General features: G+C 38.8%; 2 protein-coding genes across 3 annotated transcripts in view; both read right to left on the reverse strand.

The window, feature by feature from the left end:
• LOC138738785 (RCC1 and BTB domain-containing protein 1-like) overlaps positions 1 to 11,742 on the reverse strand; it is an 83,740-nt gene extending 71,998 nt beyond the window's left edge. Inside the window, exon 1 of one of the 2 annotated variants that reach the window (XM_069889706.1) lies at positions 11,721 to 11,742. The gene's annotated coding sequence lies outside the window, so the exon portion shown is untranslated. Of the gene's footprint in view, positions 1 to 6,182; positions 6,265 to 11,720 lie in introns of those variants that run through there. The other variant, XM_069889709.1, reaches the window with a different exon arrangement.
• On the reverse strand, positions 5,955 to 17,542 carry ebpl (EBP like). The gene is made up of 4 exons (XM_069889719.1): positions 17,287 to 17,542; positions 13,740 to 13,809; positions 11,721 to 11,859; positions 5,955 to 8,634 (listed from the first exon to the last, which is right to left on the reverse strand). The coding sequence occupies exons 1-4, from the start codon at positions 17,458 to 17,460 to the stop codon at positions 8,394 to 8,396; spliced, it is 624 nt and encodes a 207-aa protein (XP_069745820.1). The 5' UTR covers positions 17,461 to 17,542; the 3' UTR covers positions 5,955 to 8,393.
• Between the last annotated feature and the right edge of the window lie 23 nt (positions 17,543 to 17,565).

Below are 17,565 nucleotides of genomic sequence, written 5' to 3' on the forward strand. Positions count from 1 at the left end.
CATATCTGTAAAAACCCTTTGGATTCACTTTTACCTTATCAGCTATTGACACCTCACACCTTTTTGCCTTTCTAATTTCCTTCTTAAGATTTTTTCTGCAATCTACATAACAATCATACATCTTATCCTTTTATGCTTCTAAAATTTAGTATATGCCCCCCTCTTGTCCCGAACCAACTTCCTAATTTTTCCAGAAATCCACGGTTCCCTTGAACTTTTGGCCTTGTCTTTCGATCTGACTGGCATGTAAAGATCCTGCACTCTCAATATCTCTTCTTTAAATATCCTCCAAATCTCCTCTATATCCTTTCCAGAAAAAAGATCAGCTCATACAATTTTCTGCAAATCCCTTCTCATTTCTTCAAATCTGGGCTTACCCCACTCGAAGACCTTCAACCTCAGACCTGACCTATCCCTTTCCATATTTAAGTTGAAGCTAATGGACCCATGAATGCTGGATCCAAAGTTCTCACCAATGCACATTTCTGTCACCTGCCCTATTCCGTTCCCTAACAATAGATCTAACATTGCCTCCCCTCTAGTAGGCACCTCAACATACTGCTGTAAAAAGCAATCCTGAACACACTGTCCAAAGTCTAAGCCATCCTGCCCTCTCACTGATTGTGTTTCCCAATCAATATTAGGAAAATTGAAATCCCCAACTATCACAACCCTATTTCTACACACATCTCAGCTATTTCCCTGCACATTTGCTCTTCCAGTTCCCTATCCTCTTTTGGCGGCCTATAATATACCCCTATATTTGTAGCCTCAGCTTTCTTATTTTTTAGTTCAACCCACAGAGCTTCCCACAATGAGTCCTCCAGTCTATCTTGCCTCAGCACTGCTGTAATATCTTCCCTGACAAGCAATGCCACAGCTCCCCCTCGTACCCTGCCAATTCTGTCATGTCTAAAGAAGCAAAATCCCTGAATATTTAACTGCCAGTCACAACCTTCCTTCAACCATGTCTCACTAATTGCTATCACATCATAACACCATGTGTCAATCCACACCATTAGTTCATCCACTTTATTTACCACAATCCTTGCATTGAAATAAATGCATCTCAGAGATCTTCCACATTTAACTTTCTGCCTCTCACCTTCTCTACAATTGTTACTATGGCCACTATTTATTACCTGCTGCTGTTCCACCTCCAGATTGTGTGAAAAAGTCTTTTTTTCTTTGCCTAAAGACTCTGTTCTTGCTCTCCTTCCTGACATGAACCCTTGTCCCCAACCTTACTAGTTTAAAGCCCTAGCAAACGCCCCTGCCAGGAGACTGGTACCTCTAAATAGGAGAAAAGAGAGCAGAAAAATTGAAATATATATATTATGTGTGAATTGAAATTGTTGGTTGATGATAAAGAGACACATTAATTAAAAAATTTGCTTAATGTTTGGAATAAAATAAATGATGATATTGGTGGAGGGTCTATAACACCTAAAATGCTATTGATCCAAAATCCTCTTTTAGCTTTTTCAAGAGATAATCAGTTCTTAAATATATGATTTTGTAAAGGGATTATTAATGTTGGATTGTTACGAAAGAGGCCAATTAATGTCATTTCAGCAATTGAGAAACAAATATGCTATACCACATAATACCCTTTGTTTTGTTATTTTCAGTTAAGTACATATTTGAGGGATAAGCTTGGACCAACTATGTTTCTGTATAGTTGTACTGAAGTAGAACTTATTAGTGGTGGGATTGTTAAAATTACTTATTTGACATATTCATTATTACAAGCAGGTACTTCCAAATTAAGATTACATAGATCTAGCCAGAGATGGGAAACAGACTTAAATATTATAAATTGATCAACATGGAAAAATGTATGTAGGGATTTTATGACTAATACTATCAATACAATTTTTTACATCAGCTACATCTTACACTACAGAAGTTGAATAGATTGAAATCAGATTTATCAGACCAATGTTTTAAGTGTGTTAGTCTTGCCCTAATGCAAGGCCCTTTTGGGTAGCTTTATGCAATTTTTTTTCCAACAAGTTACAGGAATTGCTTTTCCGCAAAGTCTGATTCATTCTTATTAAGAAATAATGAAGGTACAAGACCCAAGTTAAAACTATCAATTTATCAATTGGAATTTTTTAAATTTATGTTAGCAGTAGCAAGGAAATGTATTGCAATCACTTGGAAATCTGATACATCTTTGACTATGCCAAGGTGGCATGCTGAAATTCTGTTGTATTCCTTTAGAAAAAAAATCACATAATTTAAGGAATAAGAACACTGTTTTAACAAATTTGGCACACATATACCAAAATAATGGGATTAAATTTGTAATGATATACTTCTTATGCCTCTAGATTCTCCTCTGTATGTTTATGTTAGATTTAGTGATTTGTTCTGGATGACATCTTTGCAATCCAGATTTATTTTCTTTTTCTCTCTCTTTTCTTTATTATACCTATAGTTATATTTTTATATTTTATATATTGTTTCTTTGAGGGGGTGGTTGGGTGGGAGGGAGGGACTTCTTGGGGTGGGGTAAAAACCATCATGTATGAAATCAATTTGTTTTTTGATATCTGTATTATTATAACAATTATAGTTACCGCAAGTATAGAATTTTAAATAAAATATTAAAAAAGGTACGTCCTCCGTGAACTCATTACCTTTCTTGTCCCTCTCTTTGGTACTATGGATGAAAATGTTCATTTAGAACCTTGTCCAGATCTGCTGGCTCTGCAGAGAGATTACCTCAATGGACCCAGAGGATCCACTCCTTCCCTGATAATCTCTTAATCCTGATGTACTTCTACAATGTCCCTAATCTTACTTGCTTAAAATATTTTGTGGCCCCCTTTTTCATCCTCCTAATTTATTTCTTAAATTTTCACCTTCACACTCCATATGCCCCAAGTGAGGAATATGCATAATATTCTTCCATTTTTACCCCCAAATCCCTTAAACATTCCTCATCATCCAAGGTTTCCTAATCTTACATCTTTGCCTTTCACTCTTACTACAAAATATTGGTCCTGAACTCTATCTTCTTAAACCCACTTGTCAATTACCTTCAAGCACTTAGTTCAAAAGTACTTTTGCCAGGTTCCTTCTCATATAACCATATATGGAGCGGAAACAGGCCATAATCGGCCTTTCGAGTCCGCACCGGTTCACGAGAACAACTCCATTAGCTCAAACCTCCCGCTCACTGCCAATAACCCTCCAACCCCCTCACTCCATGTACACATCCAAACTTCTCTTAAATGACAGAAGGGACCCTGCCGCAACTATCTCATTCGGAAGTTCATTCCATTCTGCCACTACTCGCTAAGTGAAAAAGCCACCTCTAATATTTCTCCTAAAATGTTGCCCCCTTACCCTTAACTCATGGCCTCTTGTTCCAACCTCCCCTGCCCTCAGGAGAAAGAGTTTGTTTATGACTAGTCTATCTATTCCTTTCATAATTTTAAATATCTCAATCAAGTCCTCTCTCAGTCATCTACATTCCATATAACCATATAACCAGTTACAGCACAGAACAGGCCAGTTCGGCCCTACTAGTCCATGCCGTAACAAATTCCCACCCTCCTAGTCCCACTGACCAGCACCCAGTCCATACCCCTCCAGTCCTCTCCTCTCCATGTAACTATTCAGTCTAACCTTAAATGTAACCAATGATCCCGCCTCAACTACGTCTGCCGGAAGCTCATTCCACATCCCTACCACCCTCTGCGTAAAGAAATTTCCCCTCATGTTCCCTTTATAATTTTCTCCCTTCAATCTTAAACCATGCCCTCTAGTTTGAATCTCCCCCACTCTTAAATGAAAAAGCCTATCCACATTTACTCTATGTCTGTCCCTTTTAAAATCTTAAACACCTCTATCAAGTCCCCCCTCAATCTTCTACGCTCCAGAGAAAAAAGTCCGAGTCTGCACAACCTTTCCCTGTAACTCAAACCTTGAAATCCTGTCAACATTCTTGTGAACCTTCTCTGTATTCTCTCTATTTTGTTTATCTTTCCTATAATTTGGTGACCAAAACTGTACACAGTACTCCAAATTTGGACTCACCAATGCCATGTACAATTTCATCATAACCTCCCTACTCTTGAATTCAATACTCCGATTTATGAAGGCCAACATTCCAAATGCCTTCTTCACCACACCATCTACCTGAGTATCAGCCTTGAGGGTACTATTTACCATCACTCCTAAATCCCTTTGTTGCTCTGCACATCTCAATAGCCTACCATTTAATGCATATGACCTATTTAGATTTGCCTTTCCAAAATGTAACAATGAATAAAGACCCAGTCTCCTTAATCTCTCCCTGTAAACCAGGCAACATCCTTGTAAACTTTCTCTGCACCCTCTCCACCTTATCTATATCCTTTCTATAATTTGGAGGCCAGAACTGAGCACAGTACTCCAAACCTAACCTCACCAATGCCTTAAACAGCTGCAGCATCACCTCCCAGCTCCTATACTCTATACTATGATTTATGAAGGCCAGCTTACCGTATGCCTTCTTAACCACCCTGTCTACATGGGAATCCACCTTCAGTGAGCTCTGTACCATAACTCCGAGGTCCCTTTGCTCTTCTGTGTGCCTCAATGCCCTCCCCTTAACTGTATATGTCCTATTCTGGTTATGAAATGCAACACCTCACACTTGTCTACATTAAATTCCATCTGCCATCTTTCAGCCCACTCTTCCAAACCAAATCCTTCTGTAATCCAAGAAAATCTACCTCACTATCCACCACTTCCCCCTATTTTCGTATCATCCACATATTTGCTTACCCAGTTAACCACACCCTCCTCTAAATCATTAATATAAATGATAAACAACAAGGGACCCAGCATTGATCCCTGAGGCACCCCGCCTTTCTAATTTCCCTCTTAAGGTTCTTCCTGCAATCTAAGTAACGACCATACATCTCCTCAATCCCTTGTTTTTTATATTTGGTATAGGCCTCCCACTTGTCCCAAACCAACTTCTTAATTTCACCAGAAAACCACGGCTCCCTCGAACCTTCGGCCTGACTGGAACATAAAGATCCTGTGCTCTCAAAATCTCACCCCTAAGTGCCATTGAAATCAACTTTCCCCCAATTTAGGACCTCAATTTGAGAACCAACCAGATTCTTTTCCATAACTACTCTGAAATTGAGAGAATTATGGTAATTGTTGCCAACGTATTCCTCGAGTGAAACGCAAAAGTCTGCAGATACTGTGATTGTAGTAAAAATCCATCAAAATGCTGAGGAACACACAGCCAGTCTTGCAGCATCCATAGGAGATGAAGATATATCACCAATGTTTTGAGTCCGAGCCCTTCTTCAAGGAATCGGCAATGTATTCCTCAACCAACACTTCCACCAGACTAGTATCATTTCCTTAGACTGCCCTATTTGTAGTAGGACTATACATGCTGTCACAAAATATATATTAAATTGTCTCAAGACATGTTGGGCAACAGTACAATTATAGAACAAGCAGCATCTGTGGAAAGAGAATCAGTTAATGTTTCAGATCTGGAACCTTTCACTTAGATTATGGGTCCTAGAAAGGACCCAGATCCAAAACATTAACTGTTTCACTTTCCATACACGCTGTTTGACCTACTGACTTTTTCCGGCATTTTCTGTTTCTCTAAGATTTTCAACATCTACAGATTTTAATGGTTACATGTTTGCAGAAATACTTCAATTTTGCTCATAGTGTGCTGCACCATAAGCACTAAATGATACATGTACTTAGAGCTGATAAAATTAGCATCCTATGAATGGTTGTAATTATTGTAATCTCACTTGCCCCTAACATTATATATTTACAACCTACAGTAACATTACTAATCACTGGAAAATGAGAAAAATTATTTGGATTTCTCTTGATGAATCAACCTACAAGGTTGTATTATTTTTAAGGTTATAGATTAGCAGAGGCCTATATTTTTCAACAATAATCCAAACTTTACAGTTTTGAAATACATTTTATTATTTGCTAAAAGCAGAAAGGTGGTTAGGGATGATCTTTGCATTAAGACAGGTTCTTGTTCTGTGAACAACTGTAGTACTACAAGTATATTAAAATTGCATTTCAATTTGACTTGATCAACATTTAATGAACAGATTAATCAAAATTTCACATCTGGTTTACTGATGTCCTACAGAGAAGAAAATCTGTCACCTTCTTCTTACCTGGCCTACGTGTGACTCCAAACCCACCAATGTTGTTGACCTTGAACTGACTTCTCATAATTGCAAATATTGTCAATGTTTTGTAACTGAATAAAAGAAAAAACTTCAAAGGTAGATTCATGTATTTAAACAAGCCAACAATAAAACCATGAAAACAGCTGAACATTAACAGTGTGCTAAATTAAAAGAATACATGTACAGGTGTACTTATACAAAATAATAGCTTTTTTAATAACAATAAAATATTTTGAACTTCAGTGAATAAATCAGCAAAGGGAACATCAATGATTAATTCCTACAACAGTTGCTCTCATCTGCCAATAAGTTAGACTCCCTGGATTGCCTACATCACATTAATCAACAGATCAAAAGGAATCTAAATGGTTAGGAAAAACATTCAACCTTGATAACCTTATCTTCCCAGTCCACTGATGGGGCAATCCGTCTATAATTCAGAATGTCTGAATGGTAGCACATGCAATTAAATAATTTTGAAGTGTAACAGTCTGGGAGGTACAAAATCAAATGAAGATCCAAAAAATGGTTAGCATAGCAGTTAGCACAACACTATTACCGCTGCAACCGTGCCTGCCTGTCCCGCATCGGACTTGTCAGTTACCAACGAGCCTGCAGCACGTGGACATAAATCCATAAATCTTCATCCGCAAAGCCAAGCCAAAGAAGAAAAAAAAGAAACAAGATTACAGCGCCAGTGACCCGGGCTCGAATCTAGCATGAATCCAATAAGGAGTTTTTACATTCTCCCCGTGTCTGTGTAGGTTTCTTCCAGATGCCACCTTTCAAAACATACGGGTGTTGTAGTTAATTGGTATATTTGGAGGGCATGGACTCATGGGCTGGAAGGGTATATTAACATGTGGCATGTTTAAATTTAATTGTAATAAAGATTCTGATTCATATGATCACATCAACAAATAATCAATTGCATCTTGCAACAATAAGATTGTCATTGTGGAACCATCTAAATTGGATCAAGTTGAAAACTTTAAATATGGCATGAAAAATTTTAGACTTTAACTTTCACTAGAGAGGAGCAGCATAAACATGAAAAATATATTAAAAGGATTGACAACATAAGGATTTTTAACAAAATAAATCCAATAAAGCATCCTTCTTCCATTTAAGGCAACTACAGTTCACATTTATGGTACACAACTAAACCTTGTTTTAGCGTTAGAAAAGAAAATGTTTGAATTTGTATAGCACCCTTCACTTCATTCCAAAGTCCACTCTACAGCCAGTTAACTAATTAATTTTTAATTTAAAAAAAAATTGAGACATACAGGCCATTTTGGCCCACAAATCTGTGGAGCCCAATTTACACACAATTAACTTATATCCCAAGTGCGTTCCAAATAGTGGGAAGAAACTGAAGCCCTCGAGGAAAATCCACGCAGACACAGGGGGAACATATAAACTCCTTACATATAGTGCAGGATTCAAACCCCAGTCTCAATCACTGGCACTGTAAAGGTGTTGCGCTAACTGCTATGCCAACCCTGCCACCTGTTCAATTTAAATTTAGACATGCAGCACGATAACAGGCCATTTCGGTCCACGAGTACATGCCGCCCAATTTACACCCAATTAACCTGCACCTCCGGTACATTTCAAATGGTGTGATGAAACTTGAGGCACTGGGAAAAACCCACGCAGACACAGGGAGAACATACAAACTCCTTACAGAAAGCGCGGGATTTGAACCCAAGTCCCGAATGCTGTAAAGGCGTTGCTCTAACTTCTACGCCAAACATGCTGCTAATCTTAGGAGTAAAGATGCTGCTACAATATGGGAAAAATCAAAAGATATTTAAAAATATAACAGTGTAAAAAAAATTAAATAGAGAACTCCAAGACTTGCTACTTGACATAAGGATCTTCATCACCTTTGTAAATTATCCATAAAGTCTGAAGTCAATGTTGCCTGTATCATATCTTAATCACAAAGCTTTCTGTGAGAAGCAATTCAGATGCAGTTTATGAGCATGTTACACTTTTAATTGTTGTATTTCACAAGTAACTGGCCTTCAAAAGTTGAATTTTCTTAAGTCAGATCATTCATAACCCAGGGAGCCCCCACAAGTTAATGCAAAACAAATCAAATTTTTTTGATGGAATTCTATAAACTTTTTTCAAAATAAAATTTATAGAGGATCCACTTCCTCCTGGATGTACTAGCAGAATGATCATCTATTTTGATTTTTTCTCGACATTGATTTTGTTTTGAAGCATTTCCTTGAGGCTGAGCCAAGACTGCCATAGAAGGAGTCCTGGAATAACAAGCCAGACCACATTGAAGAATGCTAGATAGACCCAGAGATAAAGCCAGTTGCTGGTATTCAAGTTTGGGCTTCCAATGAGCCAATCAGGGCAGAAAGTCATCCAGCCACCATACAGCTCACAGACACACAACGTGATCTGAACAAAGTGCCTGAAACGAGAGAAGAGAAACCAAAGGTACCATGTATTTTGGCACAAAAGATAATACTTGAAATACCCAAAAAGCACTAAAAAAAACCAGGGGCCAGACACAAAAACAAGACCATAAATTTTACTCAGAAAAACCACTCAACATATATTCAATGTATAAGACAACCCTTGAAGCACTTCCCATCGCTAGTGCTGTTGCTCCCCAACACCTCCACATCACCGCCATAACCCACTCAGACATTTTACAATTGTATATACCGATCATCTCAAACTTCTGCTTCTTATTTCCCTTTCTTAGTTTGGTTTTTCAGCCTGCACGAGTTGGTAACTGGCATTAATAGAAGTGTTGCTAATTGTTCCAAATCAATGAGAGGATTGCCTGTCAATCTGATAATGTAATAAGCCAAAATGCTGGAACATGGTACTTGTTAACCTGTCTTTTTAAAGCATTTTTTCAATTCACTTTTTTTTAAAAGCAGAATAACCACATGGTGTCTGGTAAAACAATTGTGCATATTCACTGGAAATTCTGTGAGTTTGTTTTGTATAGTAAATTTCACACATGCACCACTGTCAGCTGTAAAGTCACAATGGTATGCTCTGAATCTAGCATCTACTTTGCCATTTTCTTGCCCTGAAATCACATAGTAGTTAAAAGAGTGGATGTATGGAACCAAAAGAGATGGGAGAGATCTTAAATGGGTTTTTATATCAATATTTACTCAGAAAGCTGGCCTGGAGTCTAAGGAAGTAAGGAAAACAAGCAGTGAGGTCATGGAACCTATACATTTAAAGAGAAAGAGGTGCTTGCTGTCTTAAAGCAAATAAGAGTGAATAAATCCCAAAGGCCTGATGAGATATTCCCTAGGACCTTGAGGGAGGCTAGTGTAGAAATTGTAGGGCCTCTGGCAGAAATATTTAAAATATCCTTAGCCATAGATGTGGTGCCGGAAGATTGTAGGGTAGCTCATGTTGTTCAGTTGTTTAAAAAAGACTCCAAAAGTAACCCTGGAAATGATAGGCCGGTGAGGCTGACATCACTAAGTTATTGGGAGGTGTTCATAAGGATCGAGTACACATGCATTTGGATAGCCAGGGATTGATTAGGGATAATCAACATGGCTTGGTGAGTGGTAGGTCATGTTTAACCAATCATAGAGTCCTTTGAGGAGATTACCAGGAAAGTTGATTAAAGGAAAATCTGTGTATGATATATATATGGACTTCAGTAAGGTCTTTGACAAGGTCCCACATGGGAGGTTAGTCAAGATGGTTCAACTGCTCATTATTCATGGTGAACTAGTAAATTGGATTCAACATGGGTTATATGGGGAAGCCAGAGAGTGGTAGTAAATGATTGCTTCTCAGACTGGAGGCCTGTGACTCATGGTGTGCTTCGGGGATCTATGCTGGGATCATTGTTATTTGTCATCTATATCAATGATCTGGTTGATAATGTGGTAAATTGGATCAGCAAATTTGAAGATGACACCAAGATTGGAGGTGTTGTGGACATTGAGAAAGGCTTGCAGAGAGATCTGGACCAGTTGGGAAAATGGACTGAAAAATAGCAGATGGACTTTAATGCAGACAAGTGTGAGGTGCTGCATTTTGGAAGGTCAAACATGGTAAATGGTAGGGCACTGAAGAGTACAGTAGAACAGAAGGATATGGGAATACAGACACATAATTCCCTGAAAGTGGGTCACAGGTAGATAGGGTTATAAAGAGAGCTTTTGGCATATTGTCCTTCATAAATCAAAGTATTGAAAATAGGAGCTGGGATGTTATGGTAAAGTTATATAAAACATAGGTGAGGCCAAATTTGGAGTATTGTGTGCAGTTTTGGTCACCTAATGGCAGAAAAGATATCAATAAGTTTGAAAGAATGCAGAAAAGATTTACTAAGATGTCACCCAGACTTCAGGAACTGAGTTACAGGGAAAGATTTATTCCACGGAGTGTAGAAGAATTAGGGGAGATTTGATGGAAGTATTTAAAATTATTAGCAGTCTAGATAGAGTAAATGTAGGAAGGCTTTTTCCGCTGAGGGTAGGTGAGATATAAATGAGAGGAAGGGAGAAAGATTGGGGAACTTCTTCACACAGAGAGTGGTGGTATGAGCTGCCAGCTGAAGTGGTGAATGCAGACTCAATTTTAATTTTTAAGAATAATTTGGACAGGTACATGGATTGGAGGGGTATGGCGGGATATGATCAGAGTTCAGGTTAGTGGGACTAGGGAGAATAATAGTTCAGCATTGACAAGAAGGGCCAAAGGGCCTGTTTCTGTGCTATATTGTTCTATGGAATCCATTCCACCTATGCAGACGTACAAATGTTACTTTCACTTTTAGTTAAAACATAAGGCATTACTGGACAGGAGTCCTTTATAATCAATAATTTAATCAAGAACTAAAGGTGTCCCTTTACTTTTGGTTATTGAAATTTCCTCTGAAGTTCTAACATGAACCATGCACCAACAATTATTTTTTTTGTGAGTGATTGTCATTCATATGGTGACCAATAACAGCAAAGATGTACTTTCTTTCATCTTAATATTCTAGAGGGTGTTGGGGACATTATAAAGTAAGAAATGTAGAGTATTTAGCTGTCAATGTTCATTCAGGTAAGAAAATATTTCTTAATGGACTTTAAGCCATTTAATCATAAAAGTCCCTTTCTGGATCGATATCAATAGTTGCTTTGGTGCTCTAATTCAACACCCCTGCTCTAATTCAACTCCCATCGAGGATTGCTAGTTAATGCACTTCCATAATTCATCAGCCTTCTTAGTCAAACAGCTTTGACGATCCTGAAGACCAGTCAGACACAAAGAATGAGAGGACAGTACCATCAGTACCATATTCCTGAATGGGTCAATACTTTCAGAGGAAAGGTAAAGGGACAAATATAAAGGCAATCTGTGAGAGGCAGAACTTGGAACTTTACAATGGATTTGTCCACAATAGAATGTTTTCTAAACCCCAATGTTCAGTACAGAAAAAAGCAAATCAACATGGATTATTCCATCAAACTGTTACAGGTGAAAAATTTTGAACAATGAGTAACATTCCAGTCTTCTTACCTGTAGTATTTATCTTTCACTATGGCATAGATAAGAAGCAGTGCCAAAAATCCACCCAACACCACGGTCAGGATTTCTATCGATACAATAATAGGATCTGAAGAAAGCCATCTTGCGTCTGCTTTTCCATACTCCTGCCCTGGAAGCACATGGATGTTAAACACAGGAGTGGAATCCATCCCCTCGGATTATACTGTACCTGCTCTACCTACATGTGTGCGGACTCATAAATGATAACATTAACTCTCTAGTCTAATATACAATTAGCAAAAGTTGCAGGCAGTAGTCAGACTAAGCCTTAAACAGATGCAATGATTAAATTAAAAACAATGCTGGAGAAACAGCAGGTCAAACAGCATACTTTATTAAGCAAAGATACATATCTAACCCTTTGGGCTTGAGCCCTTCATCGAGGAACAAGCAAAATGTAGGCAGGCCTGAAAGAAAATGGTTGGGGGGGAAAGAAAGAGGTTCGGGGGGGGGGGAGAGAAAGAGGTTCAGGGGGAGGAGGACCACAGGCAAGGATAAGGGAGAGAGGGCACAACAGTAAACCAGAGTTTTGGCGAGGGAGAATACGGGTCTGTGAATGGAAAGGGAATAGGATGCCTTTAAGAGCTGAGTATTCCATTTAGTGGTGTTACATTGTTGCATCAAACACATGTAAGTTGAGAGTTTACTGCTTCAGTAAAAGATTGTATCAACACAAAGGTCTGAGATTATTATGAGGGATGTCAATAGGACTGTAGTGAGAAAAGTGGAAACCATCACAGCAGATATGACGCAGAAAAGGAAAGTCAGAGAAGATCACTTTGTAACTTCAAAAGAAGAAGAGTGAAAGAATAGATTTTTTTCATGCAATAAGGAATTAGCAGGCAGGCAGGAAAAAAGTCAGGATGAAACTAAAGGCACATTTCTTTAGCAACCAATATTGTGATTGTTGCATCTAAATTCATGGTAGTCATCAATGTAACAACACAATGTAGCAGTTGTTTAGAGTTATAGGCAACCCAGGTCATGACCATTTGGGTTCTGGAACTTCTCCATTACAGAATGAACAAATATGCAAAAAATGTGAGATATCAAAATAATCAGGTGCCATCTCACAGGCCAACAAATCTCAGCACGGAGGCCAGTTACACTCAAGATGACAATATTGGGCAAGCCATGTTATTCATATGCTTGACAACAGACTCACAAAATAGAGACACTATTCCAAGGAAGAAAATACCAGGTAAACAGAGCAAAAGATTCAAGAATGCGCTCAAAAGCCTACTTGAAGAAATACAACAACTCCACTGACTCCTGGAATTTTGGTCCACGATTACTCCAAAGTGGAGAAGCAGCACTCAGAGAACCCAGAGGCAATGGAAGATCACAGAAGTTCACTGGAAAGGGCAAATAGAGATCACCACCTTGCAAATTACCTACTGACCAACCTCATCTGCTATGTCCTTCTCATTTGCAGAAGTATCGCCGGGTCCCACACCATCTCCATGAACCACATCAGAACCCACTGATTTAAAGCTAAGGCAAATCATCCTCGGTCCTGAGGAATGCCAAAGAAGGAAGAAGAATGTATAATTAATGATGATTACTGTGTTGGATCAAGAATATCAGATTATGATGTAGGAGCAGGTGTTTATGATGAGATTTGATCCAGACTTGGGAACATTGATACCAAATTAATTAATATTGATGCAAAGTACTAAGTTGCTTGAAGTACAATATTTGTAAATGGTTCATTGTGTTGTTTATTGCTTTCTTCAGAAAAAATGTAAATGTGCTAGTGCACCTAAAAATGGTGTTTCTGCAAGGTGACTTTTGATATGTTGCATCAAGCACCACCATTTGTTTAGTTTAATGTTTTTAATAAAGAGGAACTGTTGATAGCTCTAATTTGTCATTTCACAAGCAGTAACACAAAAGAGATTCTACTTGCCATGATGAGGTCAAGCTTATTATGCTGACCAGTAACTACCAAACTTGTCTGCAAGATTCATCACAGAATTGAAAGCTTACATAAAAAGGCAAGAATGTTATCGGATTGAGCCACAGTCCCCGTCAAGGATATGTAAACAAACGGTCCTTCCTGGAATATAATACAAAAATAACAATTATTTTATTTGTTTCCACAGTGATTTTAGACATTTCAATACACGTTGCTCTACCCTTCTCAATGAATGGGTTGGCAAAATTACTGGGTAGGTCCTATCTTAAACATCATCTTCGACAAGATATTGGAGATAGCATCATAATTAATTGTCTGATTATTACATCAATGGATAACAGCAAAGAATATTTTAGTACATTTATCTCTTGCTCATCTACAAAAGTCAATTAATTCCATAGTTTCCCATTCAAATACACCAAACTTTATTCTACTCACAATCAAGAAACTGAATTAACATCATTTGTTACAGATAAAATTACAAAAATATAATTATTTAACTACAATGGTCAAATGTAGATTTGATATCTTCCTCCAAATGAGTTTATTCATCATGAACCAGGGGGTTTGCCATTTAATTCAGAGATGTGGAGAAATTCCTTGCTCAGTGGTGAATTTTTGAAATTGTTACTCCCAATGGAAGCTCAGTCACAGAGTTCCTTCAAGATATATAATAAGGGAGTTCAGAGATTTTTTTTAGTTTACCAGTGCATCAGGTAGAACATAACAGGGTCATTCAGCCCATCTAATCTTTGCTGAACTACCATAATACTCTGCTTAGTCTTATTGTCCTGCAGCCAAACCATAGCCCTCCATGCCACTTCCATCCATATGTTTCTTTATGTCAAAATGGAGCCCTCATTCACTTCAGCTGGCAGCTTGTTCCATACTCTCACCACTCTGCATGAAGTTTCCACTAATGTTTCCTTTAAACATTGCACCTTTCATCCTTAACCCATGACCTCTAGTTCTTGTCTCACCTAACCTCAGTGGAAAAAAAACCTGCTTACATTTATTCTTTGTGCACCCCTCACAATTTTGAGTACCTCTATTAAATTTCCCCTCATTCTCCAGTAATTGAGAAGGGAAGTAGGATGTTGGCCTTCATTGCTGGAGGGATTGATTCAAGAGCAGGGGGATTCTTCTTCAACTGTACAGAGTGCTGGAAGACTGCACCTGGACTACTGCGCAAGTCCTGGTATCTTTACTTGAAAATGGTTCACGATGGTGATTCCAAAAATGAGAGGGCTAGCTTGTGAAGAAAGATTGAGTAGCCTGGGACTATACTCACTGGTGTCACTTGGGGGGGTGTGACACTGAAATGACTGTCCACAAAAATTTTGTGCAGTGTTTCAGCAGAAATTTATAATTTTTAATAAAAATATCCATGTAGTTAGTTATAACAACAAAAACATTTTTTCATGAGCCCACCTTACACGTATCAATATACTTCCAAGGCTATAACTCTATGCTCATTTACTTTTTGAACCTTATAATGCACTCCAGTCAGAACTGTCATTATTACCCAATTACAATGACACCGAATCACGTGGTTTTGTCTGCACATGTTACAAACATGCACTGTTGTTTTTGTCGCTACTGTGCATCCGATACTGTAAAGGTGCAATTTTAATTTTACTAGTTGTTTATCTCACTACTATTGCCATTACATTTATATGGGAATTACAATTTATGAGAAAAATTAGTACAAAAACCATTACTAAGGATTCTGTATGGTCTGGTATGGGAGGAGGTCCATGTTTGGTGGGGGAGGGGAGTGGTGACACCAACCTTAGTGACACCACTGGCTATACTCTTTGTAATTTAGAAGAATGGGAGCGGGGGGGGGGGGGGTTTGAATCTTATAGAATCATATAAACTCATCAAAATTTACATGACAGAGGCAGGGAGGTTGTTTCCACTGGCCAGTGATACCAACTTTCACATTTTTGATAGAGGGATGGGAGAACTGCTTCTCCCAGACAGGAGTGAATCTATGGAAGATTCAGATTTATTCTGAGAGTGCATACATGACATCCTATACAACCCTGAGATTCCTTTCCCTGCAGGCAAGGCACAATGACCTCCTATTGGTAGTGCAAAAAAGGTGCGCCTGTAAACAAGAAATGTAAATAGACTAGAAAAAAAATCAATAAAGTGCAAAAGTACGACAGACTTTTGAATAATTAGATAATTAAGGGGAACAGGCAGATAAATGGAGGCCGAGTCCATGGCCAGATCAGCCATGATTATACGGAAGACGGACGACTATTATGTTTTTTTTACATTGGCTTAGGGCAGGGCAATGACATTGTGGCGGATCAGGCATTTTGTTGTTGTTCCAGTAGGTTTTGTGTTTCTCTAAAATCTTTATTGAACGGCATTAGAGAGGAGTGATACAGATATTAAATGTACCCAGTTTGGCTTCAGCGGGAACCTTCTCAAGCCAGGGTCAACTTGTAGTGCACACATGTCAAACTCAGGCCCGCGGGCCAAATTTGGCTGTGATATAATTATATTTGGCCCGCAAAATCATATCAAATATGTATTAGAGCTGGCCCGCTGGCCGCCGCGCCAGTATAGCGCATGCACAACTAATACTACAAATCCCAGAATGCTTTGCAAATGAGTTGGCGCCGGCCCGTCAGCCCGCTAATCGCCCCCACCTCCTCTCTTTACTTTCATTAGCATCTGCGACCTGTCGCCCAACTCACATGTAATAAACCCCTTACGGAAAATGGCCAAACGAAAGACAGAGAACAGGACCTTTCAAGACAGGTGGGAGGCAGACTAGATGTTCATCATTTTAAAAGACAAACCTGTTTATCATTAAAGCAAGTTGTTATTTTTTCGACTTGTTGGCTTGTGAAAAAAAAACATTTAAAAGGAGCTTAAAGGCTATAGAGAAATATTATTTATTGAATATTTTATTTCTCATTTGTTAATGCTTCTTCTGGAAAGAGTTTAACAAAACTATTATTAAACATTTATTGCAATAAGAAAAAGTTTAACATTACATATGTTGAAAGAAGAGAAAACATACAGATGTTGTTGAAAATTTTCAATAAATATTTAGTTTAGCCCACGACTTAGTCCAAGTTTTTAATTTTGACCCTCTGTGAATTTGAGTTTGACACCCCTGTTGTAGTGGGAAAGTCCAAGCTGAGCGATGGCGAGGATAGGGGTCTGTCAGGATGCGTCCATCCGTCTTATGTGAGCAAATTAATATTTATCCTTTTGAATCATTAAAACAGATGATCTCAATTTGTGTATTATTAGAGCGAATATACATTAAAAGTCCTTCATGAAGGTTGAGTGGGGGGGAATGACACTTATATTCAAGAGGGAAATGTTTGTGTGTATTTTGGTCAGTGTGGTTCATAGTCTGAAAAATAAAAAAGTCCTTCATTAGTCTGGAGCTGAAGGTTAGAAAAGCTGCTTTGTAAAATGAAGCTATTTGCATCAAAATCGGTATACATGATGAGGATTTTTAATGCGACCTTTTCCGGTCGTTCCTTACACATCTTGTGGGGAAAATATGCCCATTCAAACAGCAAACGACCTTAGAAAGACCAGGGGACACTTTAGCCCGCGCTACATTGCGACAGAACCACTTACCAGGGTGAAGTGTACAATGCAGTCATAGAAGAGCCAGGCCAGGAGCGCCCGGTCGAGTGGCGGGCATCGCCGCCCGAAGTACAGCGATAGCGCGTAAGCCAGTGGCACCTGAGCCAAGCACAGAGACAGGCAGCACAGAGCGGTCGGGCTCAGCAACACCTCCTCCTCGCCCATCCCCGCGCCTCTGCCGACTGACTGCACGCCCCCCACCACCACCACCGGATACCTCCTGCAAATTGCACCAATGGCTAAAGACCGAACTGCTTCCTCCTCCTCCTC

The sequence above is a fragment of the Narcine bancroftii genome, chromosome 7 (assembly GCF_036971445.1).
Source record: "Narcine bancroftii isolate sNarBan1 chromosome 7, sNarBan1.hap1, whole genome shotgun sequence".
NCBI classification, from domain to species: domain Eukaryota; kingdom Metazoa; phylum Chordata; class Chondrichthyes; order Torpediniformes; family Narcinidae; genus Narcine; species Narcine bancroftii.